This window comes from Terrapene carolina, unplaced genomic scaffold, assembly GCF_002925995.2.
Source record: "Terrapene carolina triunguis isolate 2854851 unplaced genomic scaffold, T_m_triunguis-2.0 Scaffold23, whole genome shotgun sequence".
NCBI lineage: Eukaryota > Metazoa > Chordata > Testudines > Emydidae > Terrapene > Terrapene triunguis.
This window is the reverse complement of record NW_020664374.1, coordinates 19,111,580-19,130,666: the sequence shown is the minus strand read 5'-3', so window position 1 is coordinate 19,130,666 and position 19,087 is coordinate 19,111,580. Positions and strand designations below refer to the sequence as shown.

The following is a 19,087-nucleotide window of genomic DNA, read 5'->3' as shown; positions in this document are numbered from 1 at the left end:
ATTAACCTCAGGAAAATTCTGCCTCATTAAACTAAAATTCTTCTGGGGGGCAGGAAGGCACTGTGCATCTTCTTCTGAACAAAGAGTTCCCCTAAATCGCAATATAGCCATTACGCATTTGTCATTTCAATGCCTATCTTTCCATTCACCACCCTTTAAAACAAGGTATTAATTAAAACAGAACTTTGAAAATCTTCCTTTTGAATTATAAGTTGTCTTGTATAACTTTTGATATTATTTGCTATGTAATTTTCTTCTTTTAAAAGTAGTCTAGAATGAAAATATCTGGTTTTATTGTTTTGCCTATATAGTCCTCCCTTTCAAGTCCTGATTTCTTTGACTCACCAAGCCCTGAAGAGGAAAAGGAAGAACATGTGTCCATTATACATAAAGCAACTGAAGTGTCAAAGAAAACAAAGACTGTTACAATATCACAAGTAAGTTAATCAGACTGTTTTGATTACTCTGCATCTGCTAACTTATCCTCAAGTACATGCATTGTCATTTATTTTATTTATTTCATGGTACCCATCATCTCAGTAACTGGGCACCTCAGGGTAGTTAGTTTTAAAAAATACATATACTGTAATACTGAAGTATTGTCCTACAGCGAAACACAAGATGGAGGCCTAGTCTACACTAGAAAAGGTTTGCCCTTACAGCTATGTACAGCTAAGTATAGCTATATGGACAAATCCTCCTACTGTAGACACCTTTTATACTGGCAAAAAAGTGTGTGTCCCAATATATCTTATACCAACTCCCTGAGCAAAATAAGCTGTACTAGCAAAACTTTAAATGGTACTGGGTGAGTGAACAGTCTAGAACATGTCATATTGATAATATATCATCACAGTAATCTAGAGAAAATGGAACCAGGTTAATAATGAATACAGACATCTGTATTTACTGCTCTAAACTATCTTACTGTTCTAGCTAAACTTCACAAGGGAGCTGCGGAGGACTATTGTTAAGGTTTTAGGCACCAAATTTCATTTAACTTAAACATTTGTTTTATTCTGATTCTAGTTCTCTGGATCCTAAATGTATGAAGCACACTTCTAGAGGAAAAAAACAAAATCCTAGCATGGTCTAGTGGATATCAGACTGGGAGTCAGGAGACCTGGGTTCTATTACCTCTACCACCTTTTGAGACACCTTGTGCCTGTACTTCTGTTTCCTCTTCCACGCTTTGTCTTATCTGCCAAGGGCTTGTCCACATGTAGTTTTTGTACCACTTTCACTAAATCAGTTTAGAAACAGACATAAATATAAATGTACAGGCATCAACTATATATTTAGAAGCACCTTTAAACTGTTGAAACCTGCCCACAACAGGGGTTGTACCACTCTAAATATATCAATATAAAATCACACCCCATCTGAAATAAATTGGTATAAAATTTTTGTGTAGGCCAGCCCTTAAACTGTAAATTCTTTGGGGCAGGACCTGTTTCTTACTGTGTGTTTGTACAGTGCCTAGCACAACGGGACCTCTAGGCACTACCTTAACACAAAATATAAATTCTAGATGGGATATTTTAAAAAGAAAGAGAGCCACATTTGTTATGGTGTTACTGAAAGAACACTTTCTGTATTGCTCCCTGTGCTCCGTGCAGCATTTAAATCAGCAAATACTGTTCCCAGAGTTCTGCCAACATCGGTAAGTGACAGAGTTTAGTCTAACCTGTGCCTCAATTCCTAATCTGTAAAATAGGAATAATACTTCCCCACTTCACAGGTATGTTGTGTGGATAAAAATCCATTTTTTTTTTATTCAGACACTTCAGTGATGTGAGCCCATATAAGTAACTACATAGATAGATTAAGACAATGAAACTTCCAAGCCCCAGAATTCCTGTATGAAAGTGTAGAGATGTAGACATGAGCAGAAACTCAGTACCAAAGTTACACAATTCTTTTAAAGTAGTTGAACATATTATGTTTCTCATTGATAGATGAATACTTCCTGCAATATGTGGTACATTTGTTCTGATGGAAGATAAGTCAGGGAGGTTTAAGGATTATATAGCTCTAAGTAATAGTATCGGTAAAGTAACTTTTCCTTTTCTTTAACTGTGTTTTGGACTGCAGACAGAATCTTTCAATTACTAGTTGAAAATCACAACTAATTTGGTACTGCAAGAAATCCTACTTAGTTTCTCTGCATGACACAAGTTGCATTCTCACAAAAATAGGTCAGCTTAGCTAAGCGTACTCTGACTTATAACAAAGTTCTGTGTAAAACATGTATCAAGCACTTAATTTTGTTAGAGGATTGCCTGTGTCGTCTTAATAAAAATGTAAAATCTCTGTTTTTAACTCTTTTCACTCTTGTACCTGCCTTATTGGTGACCTACATTTTGGTAATGTTTTTTCCTGGTCAATTGCAACAATACTGATGGAAAACATTTCAGTTAGTGATGGGCTGGGCTGAGGGTCCCTGGCAGGCTCAAGCTTAATATTGTGAGTGTTCAGAAAGACAGATTTGAGTACCAGTGGTGTATCCATTGTGCCATGTTCAAGCATGGAAAGGTTCTAACCAAACCCATCAGCATGACTGCAGGGGAGTAAAATATACCTGATACCGAGATGTGCTTCCAATTCAGGCAACTTAATATTCCTTGTTTTTTGTTGACAGGTGTCTGATAATAAAACTTCATTGCCTCCAAAACCAGGGGGTTTGACTAGTGGGAGTAATATACAAGCATCATTATCCTCCTCATCCTCACCTGCACTTCATTCAGTTACTGTGGGAACAACAGGCCATAGGTCAAATTCCCCATCTTTGTTCAGTACTGAAGGAAAGCCAAAGACTGAGCTCTCAAGCCAGGGTCCAGCAGCCTTGGAGGAGCTGAGGACACAAGTTAAGGAGCTAAGAACTATCGTTGAGACAATGAAAGACCAGCAAAAGTAAGCATTAGAAACCACAACATCCATTCGAAGCATCTTTACTGTGCTTTGTACCAATCTTTTCCATATAATATATGTGTTTGTGTGTGAAATTCCTTTGATCTTTTTGTCAGACAAAAAGATTTCATGAAGACAAATAGATGTTGAGAAAAATTTTAAATCACCGATACAGTCAATCTGATAGTTTGTAACAGCTTCTCTGAAGCTATGTTGTTTTATCATATAAGTACATGTTTACCTGGACTTTTTAAAAAGCTGAACTGTAGACTGATCGAGGTTAAGGAGTCTAACAAGATGCTACTGTCTAATCCATCAGTGGCCATTTAGGGACTCTTAAATATGTTGATCTGAAAGCTGAGAAGCATTTCTAGTGGGCTTTTATACTAAAATTCTTCAGTAGTTGTTAAACTGTTAATACAATTGCCCAGAAAGCTGTTCCTCCAAATGATTGTGTCGCAAGTGACGGGATTTCAGAGGGTCTGGAGCCCATCTTACCATGATGTGAGACACTCCAGCCCCCTCATGAAGTTCAGCCCTGCTATAAGCCAGCAGAGCCTCTCCATCCTGCTTGCAGTGTTCTCACAGAAGGGGAGGGAGGGGGAGGAAGCAAAGAGCACAGCAGCCCAGCATGGCTCCATTCCTTCTGCTCCATTGCCAGCATGGTGCCTCTGCTCCTCACTGCATTCCCCTGCAGCACCTGGGCAGGGAAGGGGCAGAGAGAGGTGAAGAGCCTGTGGGAAAGGGGAGATGAGGGGATGCTGCTGTATACCCCCAGGCCTGGGAAAGGGGAATGAAGACCCCAGGAGGAGCAGTGGTGTGGCTGGGGGAGGGGGAGCTGAAATGTGGGAATGGGGACTGATGGGAATGGGGGCACTGAACTGATGGTGGGGGCTAGGGTGTGCTGCTGGGTTTAAGGAAGTGGAGAAGTCCCAGGAAGCGCAGGAGGGAAGAACAATTAAAATAAAAATGAATTTTTTTAGCTATTTGGACAATTATGAGATTTTTAAACAATAATTTATTGTAACTACTGGATAATGTATATAGTTACACAGTTATCCAAATTACACAAAGAAAGAATGGTCTAAAGTTATTTGTTAAATACTTTGAATGTGACTGAATTATTTAAAAGATAATGTTTAGGGATTATAAGTATCATTATTGCGCTGAAATATAGAAAGCTCTGAAAGATGGTTTATGTTGTAAACATATTCATGTAGATAGAGATCATTGCAGCTCACATAAATGTTTATTGAAAAATAATTGGAAAACTTGATCCATAGCAAGAGTGCTTTGTGTTCTTCTTCAAGAGGTGTCCCTGTGGGTGCTCCACTGTAGGTGTCGGTGCGCCCAGGGCCGTTGTTCGGAGATTTTTACAGCAGTACCTGTATTGGCCGCACGTGCGCGGAGCCTGCCTCACATACCAGTCTTATCTTAGTAGTGCGCATGCGCAGCCAAACTCCTCAGTTCCTTCTCTACCGTCCCCGGCCGGAGTCGGTCCTACAGCAGACTCGTTAAAACTTTTTCTCTTTCCCATTCTACATCCTTTTCCCCCTTAGTTTTGCACTGTAGTTACTAGATAAGTTCATCCCTTAAAAAAAAACAAAAAACAACAATTTGTTCCCACTTGTTTCTATCAGCCTCCAGCCGACGCTAATATGCCTGGCTCCCCAGGATTTAAGCAGGGACGTGCAGGGACACCATCCCTATCTCAGATGATCACTCCTAGTGTATAAAATGCCTGGGGGAGTCCCACATTCCTCAAAAATGTGCCTATTGTTCCAAATTAAAATCCAGGGCACATAAAGACAGAGAACTCCGACTGAAAATGATTCTTATGCAGAAGTCACTCGTACCTGCTTCTGAACCAGGTACGGGCTCCTCAGTGAACTGCAGCCCTCCCGCCTCCAAAAAGGACGAAAAAAGAAAACGCCTGCCTCCCTCACCCAGAAGGGAAACATTGCAAGCAAAAAGGTCGCTGAGCAGGTCTATTTCTTCTATGCAGACCTTCCTTTGATGGGCTGCTGTTTGTGCCGCTACACCGGTTCCCCCAGCATCACGCTAGTCCCGCCTGTGGCTGCGTCAACAGCACAAGCTCCCGGTGCCGAGGCTTCAGGCTTCAAGTTGCCTGCCTCTCTCATGGCACTGTCCAGCACCGCAGTGGACACGGTGCCAGCACACATGACCTTGCCGGAACAGACACGGACTGCACTTACCTCCACGGCATCTCCAACCTCAGCGCATGCATTGAGCACTACGGTGCAGAGAACGTCAGTGCCGAATGACCCTCCAGCGCCGCAGGCGCTCCTAACGGAGGGTTTATCTCACACAGGCTCTCCAGCACTGCAGTTCATTCATTCACCGGACTACAGATGTCACCTAACCTACAGTCACCACCACTTGACACCTATTTTTCTCCTGACATTCACATGCGGTCCGGACAGCTGTCTCTGGCTGTATCTCACTTTTCTAGTGATGAGGAAGCCATAGTGCAGGGAGACTTTTCACCATACCAATTGTCCCAGTCACAGACCCAAATCAGCACTGGTCATAGAAAATCTAGGTCTTCGTTCATCAAAGACCTCCCCTCCCTCCCTGGTATACAAACCCGTGGATAGCACCACCTATGCCCTTCCCTGGTCAGTGGCAATACTGTGGTCCCTGGGCACCATATAAGCGATTCCACTATGATTGCCAAGATGCCAAAAATAGGAACAATGCCACTTCCCCATCACCAGTGCATACGGCTACGAATTAGACACAACAACAAGCTGTTACTCCACACTTCAATGAACACGCTACACATGCTTCCCCAATCCTTGTGGAGCCCGTATCCACACAGGATGAGGCTATACTGCCTTCCTCCACCAACACTGTCGGATGATTTCTTAAAATTTCAAGACCTCTTCAAAAGAGTCGCCAACGAGTTGAGGATTAATCTGGAGGAAATTTCTGAAAACCAACATGAGTTGACTGACATCCTGCAACCTTCCTCCACATCCAGGATTGCCTTACCTATAAATCCAGCCATTATGGATCCTGCCAAAACCATATGGCAGACACCGGCTACTAGCACACCTACCTGTAAGCGAGCTGACGGGAAATATTTTATTCCTTCCAAAGGGTCTGAGTTCCTTTTTACTCACCCAGCGCCAAACTCATTGGTAGTAGAGGCAAAAGAACAAACACCAGTTCCCAAGTCTACCCCAACTGATAAAGACAGTAAAAGGCTGGACCTGCTTGGTCGTAAAGTGTATGCTTTGCCCACATTACAATTCCAGATATCTAATTATGCAGCCGTTCTGGCAAAATATGACCACAAAAATTATAAGAAACTCATGGACTTTATTGATGACATCCCAGAGGGCAAAAAAAATCAGTTTAAAGCCATAGTCTCGAGGGTCAAATCGTCTCCCGTACCGCAGTACAAGCTGTGCTTGATGTTGCTAATACAGTTGCAAGGTCCACTGCTACTGCAGTCGTGATGCGTTGAGCTTCATGGCTTTCATCGTCTTCTTTTCCTCGCGAGGTTCAGAATACCATCGAAAATCTCCCTTTTGATGGTGAAAAACTATTTGTCAGTAACACCAACGATGTGCTTCACTCCATGAAGGACTCGAGAGCAACATTACGGTCTCTCGGTATCCAAACCCTTGCAAATAGGAGGAGACAATATAGATACCAACCTTATCAACATCCATGTCACCCAGCGTATACTCAACAAAGTCATAGACCATATGAACAACAACGTCAGTGACCAAGATATCAACATCGCCGTACCAATTTATCGGCTCCTTGTCAGCCCTCTCCCAGCAAACTTGAAGATGTGATCAAGAGTATAGAAAACATCATCCCTACTTCAGTGCCCATTCCCTTCCTATCTTTGCCCTCCCCCACCCTGTCCCTTTTCAGGGACCCCTCTCACAAACAACTGCTCCACCAAGAGGTGCATCACCTCCTCCAATTAGGAGCAGTAGAACCAGTGCCTGACCACCACAGAGGAAAAGGGTTCTACTCCTATTACTTTTTAACACAAAAGAGAACTCGGGGATGGCGACCCATTCTCAACCTCAGATGCCTCAATAAATTCGTTACATAAAATTTTTTTAAAAATGGTGACTCTTGCAACCATAATTCCAGCACTGGAGCAGGGAGATTGGGTTTCAGCCCTCGACCCGTAGGATGCTTATGTTCCTGTGACCATACATCCTGCCCACAGATGTTTTATTCATTTTGTTCTGGGCTCACAACACTACCAGTACAGGGTCCTACCTTTTGGCCTCTCGACAGTGCCTCATGTTTTTTCCAAACTCCTCGCAGTCATAACAGCTCATCTCAGAAATCAGGGAATCATAATTTTTGCTTACCTCGACAACTGCCTTTTCAAAGCCTGGACCCTCCAAGAAGCCATTCAATCCACACAATGGACAGTCCAATGTTTCCATGCTCTTGGCCTGTGAATGAACAAAGAAAATCTTCACTCACTACCATTCAACAATTGAAGTTCATAGGAGCACATTTTGACTCACGCAAAAGAATAGCATCTCTCCCACTCCACCTTTTTAACACCATCAACCTTTTCGTTCCCAAGCTGTGCAACAGTCCACAAGTGGCTGCACGAGCTTGCCTACAACTCCGAGGCCACATAGCCTCTTGCACTTTTGTAGTCAGGAACGCTCACCTCTTCATGAGGTGTTTCTAAAGCTGGATTCCACTGTCTACAGACGAATGTCCATGGTCTGAACAAACTTTTATATGTACCTCCCAGAGTCAAGGACTCCCTCCACTGGTGGACATTGCCTCACAACCTTTGCTCTGGGGTCCCTTTTCCACAGGACGTCCTGTCGGTTGTCATAACTACAGGCACATCCCTTACTGTAGGGATGTACAGTACACATAGGGAGTATAGGGAGTACACATGCCCCAATACACTGCCCAGGGGCTTTCATCTCCTGCAGAGACGTCCCTTCACATCAACATCTAGAACTCTGAGCAATACATTGCTTTCATGTTCTATGTAAACAGGTAAGGGGGAGGGGGAGGGGCGATCCCACTCCCTTTGTACATAAGCGATGAAACAATGGAACTGGTGCCTCAGACACAATGTCTGATTATCAGCTGCATACTTACCTGGCTCTCTCAATACCACTGCAACAACTTCAGCAGAAGATTTCTCATAGACCACGAATGGGAACTAAATGAGGATATAGTACTAGACATATTCCACACATGGGGATACCCAACTACAGACCTTTTCGCAACTGCAGCAAACAAGAAATGCCCAAGATTTTGTTCCAGAGCGGGACTAGGCAAACACTCCTCAGGGGATGCGTTCATGTTCCCATGGAACACCGACCTAATGTATGCATTTCCCCGATACCACTCATACACAAAGTATTGATAAAAATACAAACAGACCAAGCCAGGGTCATAATGATAGCCCCCGTGGCCCAGACAGGCATGGTACTCTTTCCTTACCAAGATGTCGTTTTCCGCACCCATCCCACTACCCTCCGCCCGAATCTCTTGTCCTAACAACATGGTCTACTACTCCACCCCAATTTAACCATGTTACACCTCAAGGTTTGGCTCCTTCATGGTTCTCTCATGCCGAGCGAACTTGTACTCCTTCATAGCACAACAAATTCTACATGCACCACCTACCTTCATAACTGGACAAGATTTACACACTGGTGGGCTGTCACAAAAACCGCTCCTTTTTTTCCACACCTCTCCCGCTAATCCTCGACTGCCTGTTAGAGATTAAACTCTCTGGACTCTCCCTGAGTCCCATCAAAGTCCACTTGGCTGCAATTACAATGTTCCATAATGCCATCGATGATAGGACTATCTTTGCTCATCCCATTACTAAGCGATTCCTTAAGGGACCGCATACCCTATACCCAGACATCAAACCGCCTAATCCACCTTGGGACCTTCCCTTAGTTTTAACATGCCTAACCCAAAAACCATTTGAACCATTAGCCACATGTTCCCTCCTACATCTCTCTATGAAAACTGCATTTCTGGTAGCAATTGCCTCTGCGAGACGCACAGGAGAAATTGCAGCACTCATGGCAGATCCGCCATAAACCATATTTTTTAAGGACAAAGTCACCCTACGCTTACGCCCCGAAATTCTACCAAAGGTGCACTCATCTTTCCACTTCAATGAGCCTATCTATCTCCCTACCTTTTCCAGGTAATTCCTTTCAATCTACGATGCACACTTTGGACGTGCGCAGAACTTTGTCCTTCTACTTTGACAGGACTAAAACCTTTAGGCGTTCCGACAAGCTATTCGTCCCCATTGCAGAACGCTCTAAGGGCTCATTTATCTCTAATCACAGACTTTCCAACTGGATCTCAAGTTGCATTTGTCTCTGTTATCAACTACAGAAAGTGACTCCTCCTACTTTTATCAGGACTCACTCCACCAGATCCATGGTGGTCTCAGTGTCCTTTCTACATAACGTCCCCCTTAAGGACATTTCCAGAGCTGCCATTTGGGCTTTCAAAAATACGTTTGCAAAACATTATGCTCTTACAAAGGGATCCATCACTGATACGCATGTGGGCAGAGTTGTTCTATCTACTGCATTCCTTCCAGATCCGAAGTTCCTACCTCCTTGAGAGACGCTGCTTTTCAGTCACCTACAGTGGAGCACTCACAGGGACAATTCTCGAAGAAAAGGTGGTTACTCACCTGTGCAGTAACTGACATTCTTCGAGATGAGTGTCCCTGTGGGTGCTCCACTCCCCACCCTCCTCCCCTCTACTTCGGAGCTGGGCGGGCTCCGTTGTAGAGAAGGAACTGAGGAGTTCGGCCGCGCATGCACGCTACTAAGATAAGACTGGTATGTGAGGCAGGCTCCATGCATGCGCGGCCGATACGGGTACTGCTGTAAAAATCTCCGAACAACGGCACAGGGGCGCACCGACACCTACAATAGAGCACCCACAGGGACACTCATCTCAAAGAAGATCAGTTACTGCACAGGTGAGTAACCTCCTCTTTCTTGGGTGTTCATTATTCATTTTCCACCTCCATTTTACAGGCCTTGTATGTTTTGAAATACATGTGAATTAGATTTTTCATCATATTTTATATTTATCACATTATAGTGCTCTCCACTGAGTACATTTATTATACCTGTGTACAATAAATTAACATAAGTACTCCCCCTCTTTCCCACCAGCCTGGGTGTCTTCCCTCTCTCTATCCGTTCTCTCTGTTTTTGAAGGGATACTTTTGAAGGGGTATCCATCCTAATAAGGAGATACCATTAACAGAGGCCCCTTAGGACTAGCCTAAATAAAACAAATATTTAACCATTTTGCATCTTCTCCATTCTAATTCTCCTTAAATATGTTTGTGTACCTTCAGCGTCCCCATTTGAGCAGCCAGGGAGAACCATGTGTGCATTGAAGTTGACTTTTCAACCTGAAATTAGCATACACACATTACCAAAAGAGTAGAGGGAGGTAAAAAGTCAAAAGACAGACTAAAAAAACATGGTTTGATGATGTTTTATAAATCTCATTACTTTTTTAGGAACTGGCTCATGGTTTTTGATCTCATGAGGCTGGCAATACCGTAACTGAATTGTGATTAATAATGAGTTGAAAACTCTCCTGTTATTATTCTGAGTCTTACATTTATTTTTATTCTGGGGCAGGGGGGGAGATATTGGGAGAGTTTAAACTGCTCAAATCTCAGAAGCTGGGATTTTCTCATTATTTTTGCCCTTCCTGAATATTGCTGATATCTTCCATTGTTCCCAGTGGGAATGAAGTCAGGGTGCCCACTGGAAAGATGTCTGCCATGTGTGGCCAGGCCAAAAATGGTAAAGGGGTAGGGTAATGTAGAGGTTTGGGGAAGAGGATTGTAGGAGTACTGTTAAAGACACTGTAGTGGCAGAGGAATGTGACAAAACAAGGCGACTGTAGGGGAATAAAAGAACACTGGGGAGGGCTGTCAAGTAGGGGTTGTCGAGGTGAATGTGGCCCAATTTGGGCCAACTGACACCTATTCCCAACCTGCCTTGCATAGCCACTGGCCCCACAAGGCCTCTGGCCTGACATTCTAACAGGAGCTGCCTCCAACTACTGGTTTCTGGCTTGCGGGACAAGGCAATAAACAGGAATGTGACAAGATTTATTACATGCAGTGTTGCTGTAGCCATGTTGGTCCCACCTTATATTTAGCTGTGACGTTCTGAGTACCTTTCCCAGACCTGAAGAAAAGCTCTGTATAAGCTCGAAAGCTTGTCTCTCGCACCAACAGAAGTTGGTTCAATAAAAGATATTACCTCACCCACCTTATCTCTCTAAGATTTATTATGTTCAGAGCACAGGCCTGGGACAGAAGAGAGGATCTCTCTATGGGAAAGATATAGTGAAACTTCCTCCTCCAAATAATCACATCCTGGTCTTACCTTTCAGAGGTCAGAAACCATTTCTTTTCCCTTCATTACATCCCCTGGACAACAGACCATTTTTTGGTGACCTACACTTGGGAATTATCTAGCTTTCTAAGTTAAGATGCAGTTTAAATAGTGCTTTGTTAAACAGTTTAAAACAGTTTAAATGTGTGATCGCTTAGGTTACCAGTTTCTGTAACCTACCAATGGACTAATCCAAATTTCCTATTGTCGTATACAAAAAATGAGAGCTATAAACAGTCCTATTTTTGTAAGTTGAACAAAAATGGTCAGCTGCTACACAGCTGTTTTCCAAAAGCATAAATGAAGTCACTTCTGTCTATTATCTGTTTTAAATTAAACTAATGCAAAATGTTTTAAGGATATAAATACTTCGATAAATCATTATTGAGAAAATACAGTGGGGAAATGGTTCAAAGATAATTACCTTTATTTTAATAATATGAACCTTTGCAATTTTTTCATTCTTTTTTTATAGAAAAGAGATTAAACAATTGTTGTCTGAATTGGATGAAGAAAAAAAGATCCGTCTACGATTACAGGTACTTGAATCTTATGTGGTCGGAGACAACTTTATAGGGATACTGGCAGGTCAAATTTAGCCTCAAACTTAGGGCAAACAAGCTCTTATAAAACTTAAGATAAATATATTTGAATTTCTTTTTATATTAACAGAATGTATGTATATAAACAAATATATATTCCCCCTGCAGTGTTTGCAATCTATATGCTGTTATCACATGAAAATATGAAAATTTTCTGGAATCTGAATAATCTATTTTTATTGTCTAAGCTGAAGGAAATACAAACAAGTAAACAGAGTTTAGCTAGTGGAAAGTGAAATCTGTTTTTAAAATTCTTAGTTTTAATCATCTAATTTGTTCATAAAATAGATGAGAGAATTTATGTTTTAAAATGTGATTTACAGTCTGCTAGTGACTTTTTAAATAAGAATTGGTCTTATTTTATTTGAAAAGTTAATTTCAGCTAACAAGATTCTGCAGTTTCTCTTGCACACAATCTGATAGTTCTAAAAAAGTATCATTTTAAAAAATATATATTATTTCCATTAAGAGTCAAGGTTCTGCTTCTTTAACATTGAATATGACCTTACTTGGAGTCATCCTATTGAATCAGTCACTTGAGTAGTACTTGACACCGGCAACATGAGTAAATGTAGTAGAACTGAGCCATTATTTGGACCATCAGATATACTGCTTCATATATAAAGTAACTTTGAAACTGCTTTTCATGATTTGGGGATTGACATACTTGTCATTAACAAGGTTTTAGCATTACTTTGATATTTTTACTTTTATTTTGTGGCTGTATATTTTTTATACTAATGATGGAAAATCAAAACATGATTTCAATGGGCTGCTCTTACTTAATAACATACTGTTCAACACGAGTAAAGATAGCAGAATCGGGGCCTTCTGAATATTTCTTCTGCATAGGCAGATCTGTGAGAGGCCATAGTTTTTAATAATTAACAATTCAGCGAAGGTTAATAAACCTTTTATAGAAATTCTTGGATTGACCTAGCAGTCAGTACCATTCAGAGTTCTGGATTCCAGTTCCTCAGGACAGAGCTAAGTCTGGTCTAAATACAGAGCTGTTCTGCTCTAACTAAAGGTGTGATTTTTTTTATAACAATTTTATAACTTTTGCATGTCGACATTCTTATATCAGTTTAACCTAGCTTATATTGGTTGAGCTTGCTAGCTAAACTGATATTATCAGTTTTAAATAGATACGAGAATCCACACGCACACAAGTTGCACTGATTTAACTAAACCAGCGTAACTTCTGTGTGAAGAGAAGCCTTTAGGCTTGGAGTGCTGCAAAGGTTCAGTCTCCACTCAGTGGAGAAGAGTCTGAGTAAGTTCATGACATGTTCCAGTGACTATCTTTGCCTGGCTCTGGAAGAAGGTAGCCATCTCCAATTCTTTTTAGCAGGAATGAGAGTCACCGGGATGTGTGAGGCTTTTGCTGGTGGGAATAATAAGGGGATAACAGAGTTTCCTCTACTTTCAAGCCCACCACACCCTGAGATAAGATGCAACTGAATTTGCTGCTGGCACTATGCTTGAATTTGACACACCAATAAACCACCTAATGAGATTTTTCTTTGCAGATGGAAGTGAACGACATAAAGAAAACTCTTCAATCAAAATGAATACTTGATAGGTGGAATGTTACATTATTCATCATGACTGAGACTCAAATTTATGCCCCAGCCAAAATAACTTTGTGCCAAATGATTTAAGAATTGCCTCAATATCCCTTTGTTTGAAGGATTAGCACAAGAGTTTTTGATAGCACAACACAAATTCCAATGAAGAGGAAAAAATTCCACAGGATGCAGTTGCTGTATGGCACTGGTTGTGACTGAAATTGATCTTATTGTGCTAAAGTCTCTACTTCAAGATCACAAATGAAATGCAAACTCAGGCAGTTTAGTCCATAGTGGTACTATTTTGATGATATTTTTCCATAAATAAAATGTATTTCAGATTATCCGTTTACAAGCTTTATGATTTTGACTTTTTTTTAATTGTCTTTTGTCACAGATTCCTAAAATATTTGTACTGCATATAGCCAAGAATGAATGTTGATGTTTGGGAGGCAGGGGTATTATTTTGCTTCAGGTAGAACAGCCTACTTCTTGTGTTATGTTTTAAATTCTATTACATATGCAATTTTATGTCCAAAAATAATCTACAAGATAAATGTAAGTTTGTGTAGAATGGCTTATTTAAAAAAAAAAAAAATCTTGTCTTTACAATGATTTGTGCCTTCTTTTTGCCACCCACTGATTGGAACTGGTTGCAAACCAGATCTAAATAATGTAGCTGCCATGATGACACCGGTCACTTAGGTCCACTAGAGGTCACTCTTCTAATGTATAGCTGCTCAGTCAACGTAGCCAGATGTGTGCTAAAACAGCATAAGGTTGGGAGCGAGCAGCTTTGTCTTACCAGCTGTGGTTTTTTAGCTTTCCTGTTTAATAGGACTCTCGTTCAGCTAGAAAATTCACCTCTGCTTGATTTTCATTAGAAAAGTTAAACACCTGCCTCCGTCCCCATTTTTGCACACTTTGAGTGAACAGAATATGCATTACTAAAGCAAAAATAAATAAAATTAACTAAATATCATCAGTTAAAAGGTTGTATTATTTAATACACAAGGTTCTCTTTGTTGTGTGATGTTGTTTAACTTGCTATTTATGTGATGTCATTTGCCACATTTTGTTGTAAGCTTTCTAACATAGATGAAATAGAAGGATTTCTTTATAATACGTTTTAGCAGCTGTGCTTTCTTTCCTGGTTTTATGGAAATCAAGTTTAGAGAGAGAGAGAGAGAGAGAGAGTGTTTGTTTGTAATGGAGCTTTTCAACCTTTGAAAGTAACCTATTTCTTTCCTGTTAGCGCAATCTGAAAGCAAAGTATTATAAGACTGCTCTGGCTTCATATTTAAATGGCAGCAGATTTCATTTAGCCTGTGAAATGGTTTTAATATGTTTCTCAAATGCCCACTATGTCTGTTTATTGAGTTTATCTGAATCAGCTAAATATGGATATTTTTGCACAGCTTGTGGAATGAGTGATTGATAATGCTAGTATTAGGAAGTGATAAAATCGCACAAAGGATCTATTATTCATCATATCAAGTGTTATTAATTGATACCACCCTGGAGTTCCTGCATCACAGTTTACTATTCTTCCTGCTAAGGGGTGGATGGGACTTATTTCTCAATCTGTCAGTGCCATTCATGAACAGCTGGAGGGGTTCTCATTTGGTTATATGGAGAATTCTTTTATATATGTTTAAGCACACACAAACATCCCAGTATACAAATGTGTTACTTGAAGGATTCTCAACTGGGTGTTCTGCATGGCAATACAGAACATTATCATTGGGTCAATTTCCTTTGCTTGTGCTTTTTATGTAATGAAGGTGTCTGAGATTTCAACTTTTGTTAGTGAAAATTACAAGCTTTGATTTAAATTACAGTGTATTCTCAGTTGTAACTGGAACAAAAGCACTAATTACATATTTTGTTACTGAGATGCTTTTTATTTAATGTTTTTAAACAACTGCATTGAGATTTTTTAAAATAAAATGTATAGTCCCATCATGGTTTTCCAGCAATAAAGATCTTTAGGTTATTAATTTCTGTATCTTTTATGAGGCAAATAACAGTTTGGGGAGAATAGAAGGATTTAGGATGTAGCCTGTAAGGATTCTGCTGGGGTTCTGAACTGTGTATATTTGAAACATGTATACAGAATTAAACAGTTTCATAATGCAGTAGATTCCTAACTTCACCCATGGGGAAAAAAAGCTATGGTGCCAGTGATAAATTAAAGTATTGTTTCCTGGACTGTATCTTGAAATGTAAGAGGCAACTCTGAAAAGTTGCTTTTGTAAAAACCTGTCTGAACTCAGCATGGACTTTCCTGAAATTAGATTTCATCTATTTTTTTCTCCTGTTAAAATGGTAACTTGTCATTTTATAAGGCTATACTTAGGAGTCCGACATATCATGCTTTGTTAAAGAAGATAAAATGAGATTTTGTGAAAATATTTTGTTCAAAACTTTATTGTTCTGGGAGGAAGATTTCTAGGAAAAACAAGTTGTTCTTCTTCTTTCTGCATTTCATTATAATAATAGAAAATTTTACAAAGGACATGAAATCCCCCTTTAAAAAAAGGAATGATTCAGTCAGACCTGTGGATAGTAACTGCTCGGAGAACGGGTCATTTTTATATTCAAAGAAAAACAGAAAGTGCTGGGGAGCTACAAAGTCATTTTGAAATGAAAATGATGAAATATGTTTGAAGAGTCATGTCAAATTACTGCTCATTCACACACACACACACACACACACACACACACACACACACACTCCCTCCCTCCCTCCCTCCAGTGGCAAACATGCAATTTGGTGATTGTTTTCTTGCCTGTGAAATTGCTGTAAAGCATCATGTTGATCCCTTTGAGTTATTATTAAAAGTTCAATTCCTTTTTCCTTCTATAATTACTTGTATCTGGGCCACCATGTTACATATCATTTGATTAATGGATGTTTTGCCTGTTTTGTGTACGATAATGCTTTATATAATTCACTGAAAGAAATTATGTATACCTCAGGTAGCAAACTCCTAATAAACAGAGCCCCACAGTTTACAGATTACTTTAACAAATGCATTTTGTTAAATCTGTTGGGTGCATTTTGTATTTATGCAACTGGTAGGAAATACTGAAAATCCTTCAAAAAAATCAACACTGAAAGGACCTAGTTTCCGCTATATGTGTGACCATAATTGCTGTTAACATTACTAGAAGAATAAATGTTAAATGAAAATAGAACCCATAATATAAAAAGTATTCAAAGCAGGGATTAAATTCTAGTAGTGAAATTTCATTTTTGGTCAGATATTTTAATCATATTCCATTTATAAATAAGTTATAAATCAACTGTTAGTCCAACAGGTCGCTTATAGCCATCTATAACACTTTCAATAGATGTGCTTAAAACGATCTATAATGTACACTGCTCACATCTGTAACATGCTTGTAACATCTAGACATTATAAACTATTTATGAATGTTACCTTAATATAAAGTGTAAACCATCTTTCTATATCCATCAATATTTAAATGTATACCACTGCAAGGAAGATAATGGGTATGGGCAAGGAAAAATCTGCAGCCATGGATGGATGTGCAGAAATATTACTCCATAGCTATTTTAGTCTATCTTAAATCTGTTGTGTGTTGTTCTTTTACATTCAAGTTCCAGTAAAGATATAGAAATGTTTAGCCTCTCTGACAGGAAAGTTTGTCTGCCAAGTGAACTAGTCCCCTCTGCACCACCCTCTGCTGCCTTGTCACGTTTGGAAGCAGACAGATATACTACTACTGTGCTAAAGCCCTGATGTTACAAGCTGTTCTGTGGTGAGCCCATTGGATTCAATGGCAGCCGGGGGCAGAGGTCAAGTGGGGCAGCTTGTGGGATCAGGGCTTATGTGATTTATAAGCATCTACTATTTGTTTTGATTGTGTTGAAGTGTTGCACTATGTCAGCAGTGTTGCCAACTCTTGTGATTTCAGCCTGCCTGACACAATTTTGGCCCCTGCTGAAGTCTCTCTCTCTCCCTCTGAGAGGCTCCAGTCCTGCCGGGGGGGAGGAGGACAGGGGGAATCCTTTGATTGGCTGCCTTTGCTTCCCCCATTCTCTACCTCCTAGGAAAGAGCAGCCAATCAGGGCTGCTGCAGGAAGTAGGCTGAGTTCCCCCCCCACACACACCAGGAACCAGGAGGAGGTTTTTGGTAGGGGTTGGAGGAGAGGAAGCAGTAAGTAATGTTCTCACAGGAGGGGAATGGGGAGCAGAAAGAGCACAGCAGTTGAGGGCAGTTCTCCCTCCACTTCTCTCGCTCTATCCCTGCAACATAGGCCTGGTGAGGAGTTGTGAGGAATAACGCATGTTGCTGGGCAAACGACCGAGGTGGGGAGAGGGAGAAATGGGGGGAGGGGGTTGAGAGCTGGCAATGCTGCAGCTACCACACTGGAGGTAAGCAGGGGAATTCAAAAATCAAGACATTAAAAACACAATATAATCAACAAGAAAACACCTCATGATTTGGGGGGGGGGCGAGGGGGACTCAAGATTGTTGGAGTTAGCAATACTACATGGGAACTGTAACTTACCATTGTTCAGAGCGGAGAAAAGGCCAGACCACTTAAGAGATTGTTTTATACCCAAAATAACGCTTGCTGTTTAGAATTCGATGAAGTGTATGGAATCACCATATTCAACTTCAATTACTGGTATCTGAAGGTACTAACAAGAAATCAGCTTTTTCCTGGGACCAGTGGCATGAATCACGAATTAAACTAGCCTGAGCATTGGAGACTTAACTCTAAGCTGCTGCCTTTTCATCCATTTCCTTCCTGCAGTCAATCCCCTTCACCTTTCCAAGCTCAGAGACTGGCTAATTAATGACAATTAATGCTGGTGAATATCAAAAGGTTGAAAGTAGTATCCAGTTCCAGAGCCTCCACAGAACATTTGTCACCCCCACTAAAGTCTAGATCTTTACTACCTGCTGTTAGCTTCTAGAGTGGGGGAAAGGGTGGGAGGTCCAATGGCTTTTTGGGTTCTTCAAAGGGAAGCTGGTAGCAAGACATGGCATACTGAGATTCCCCAACACCCTGATGAGCCATACAGCGTAACAAACCTGAATGTTTAAAGTGAGAGAGAAAGCAGCAGGACCCAGCAGAAGAGTGTCTGAGTTCCCCAGTTACAGAGCCAAGCCCCTGGAAAAACTCGTTTGGGGGGATGGGAAGAGCAGGCTTGCTGGGTTGTCCCTTCAAGTTCCTAAGAGAAAGTGGAAAAGTGGGCCACTCAGCTGTCCCCTTGTGACAGGATGGCCTATCTCCTTAAGGAGTTCTTGGCTTTTTCTCCTTTTCAGATTCAGTAAACTTTCCTGTTTTGGGTTGTTTGTGCGCATGAGAGTGGGATAGAAATGTAGTGTCAAAGGTCATAACACAGCAGCTATCCGTGTGTCTTTCTATCCTTTCCAGAAAACCAGGGGGGAAACAATTAGCCAAATACATAAGCTTGTGTGAAAATTACTGTTGAGTAGCCCAACCACAATTCTAAATAGAAGAGCCAACTTATTGAAACTGCTGGGGGACAGATGCAGCAGGTTACTAAATGGG

At 40.9% G+C, this 19,087-nt stretch overlaps 1 protein-coding gene across 3 annotated transcripts in view; it reads left to right on the top strand.

The window, feature by feature from the left end:
• The window catches only part of LOC113406240 (SH3 domain-containing kinase-binding protein 1-like), a 378,903-nt gene extending 364,396 nt beyond the window's left edge, over positions 1-14,507 (top strand). For all 3 annotated transcript variants that reach the window (XM_026649807.1, XM_026649810.1, XM_026649809.1), the window contains 4 exons: positions 312-437; positions 2,642-2,913; positions 11,833-11,896; positions 13,492-14,507. In XM_026649807.1, coding sequence (XP_026505592.1) covers positions 312-437; positions 2,642-2,913; positions 11,833-11,896; positions 13,492-13,533 — 504 coding nt within the window. In that variant the 3' untranslated portion in view covers positions 13,534-14,507. The remainder of the gene's footprint in view (positions 1-311; positions 438-2,641; positions 2,914-11,832; positions 11,897-13,491) is intronic.
• The last annotated feature ends 4,580 nt before the right edge of the window (positions 14,508-19,087 follow it).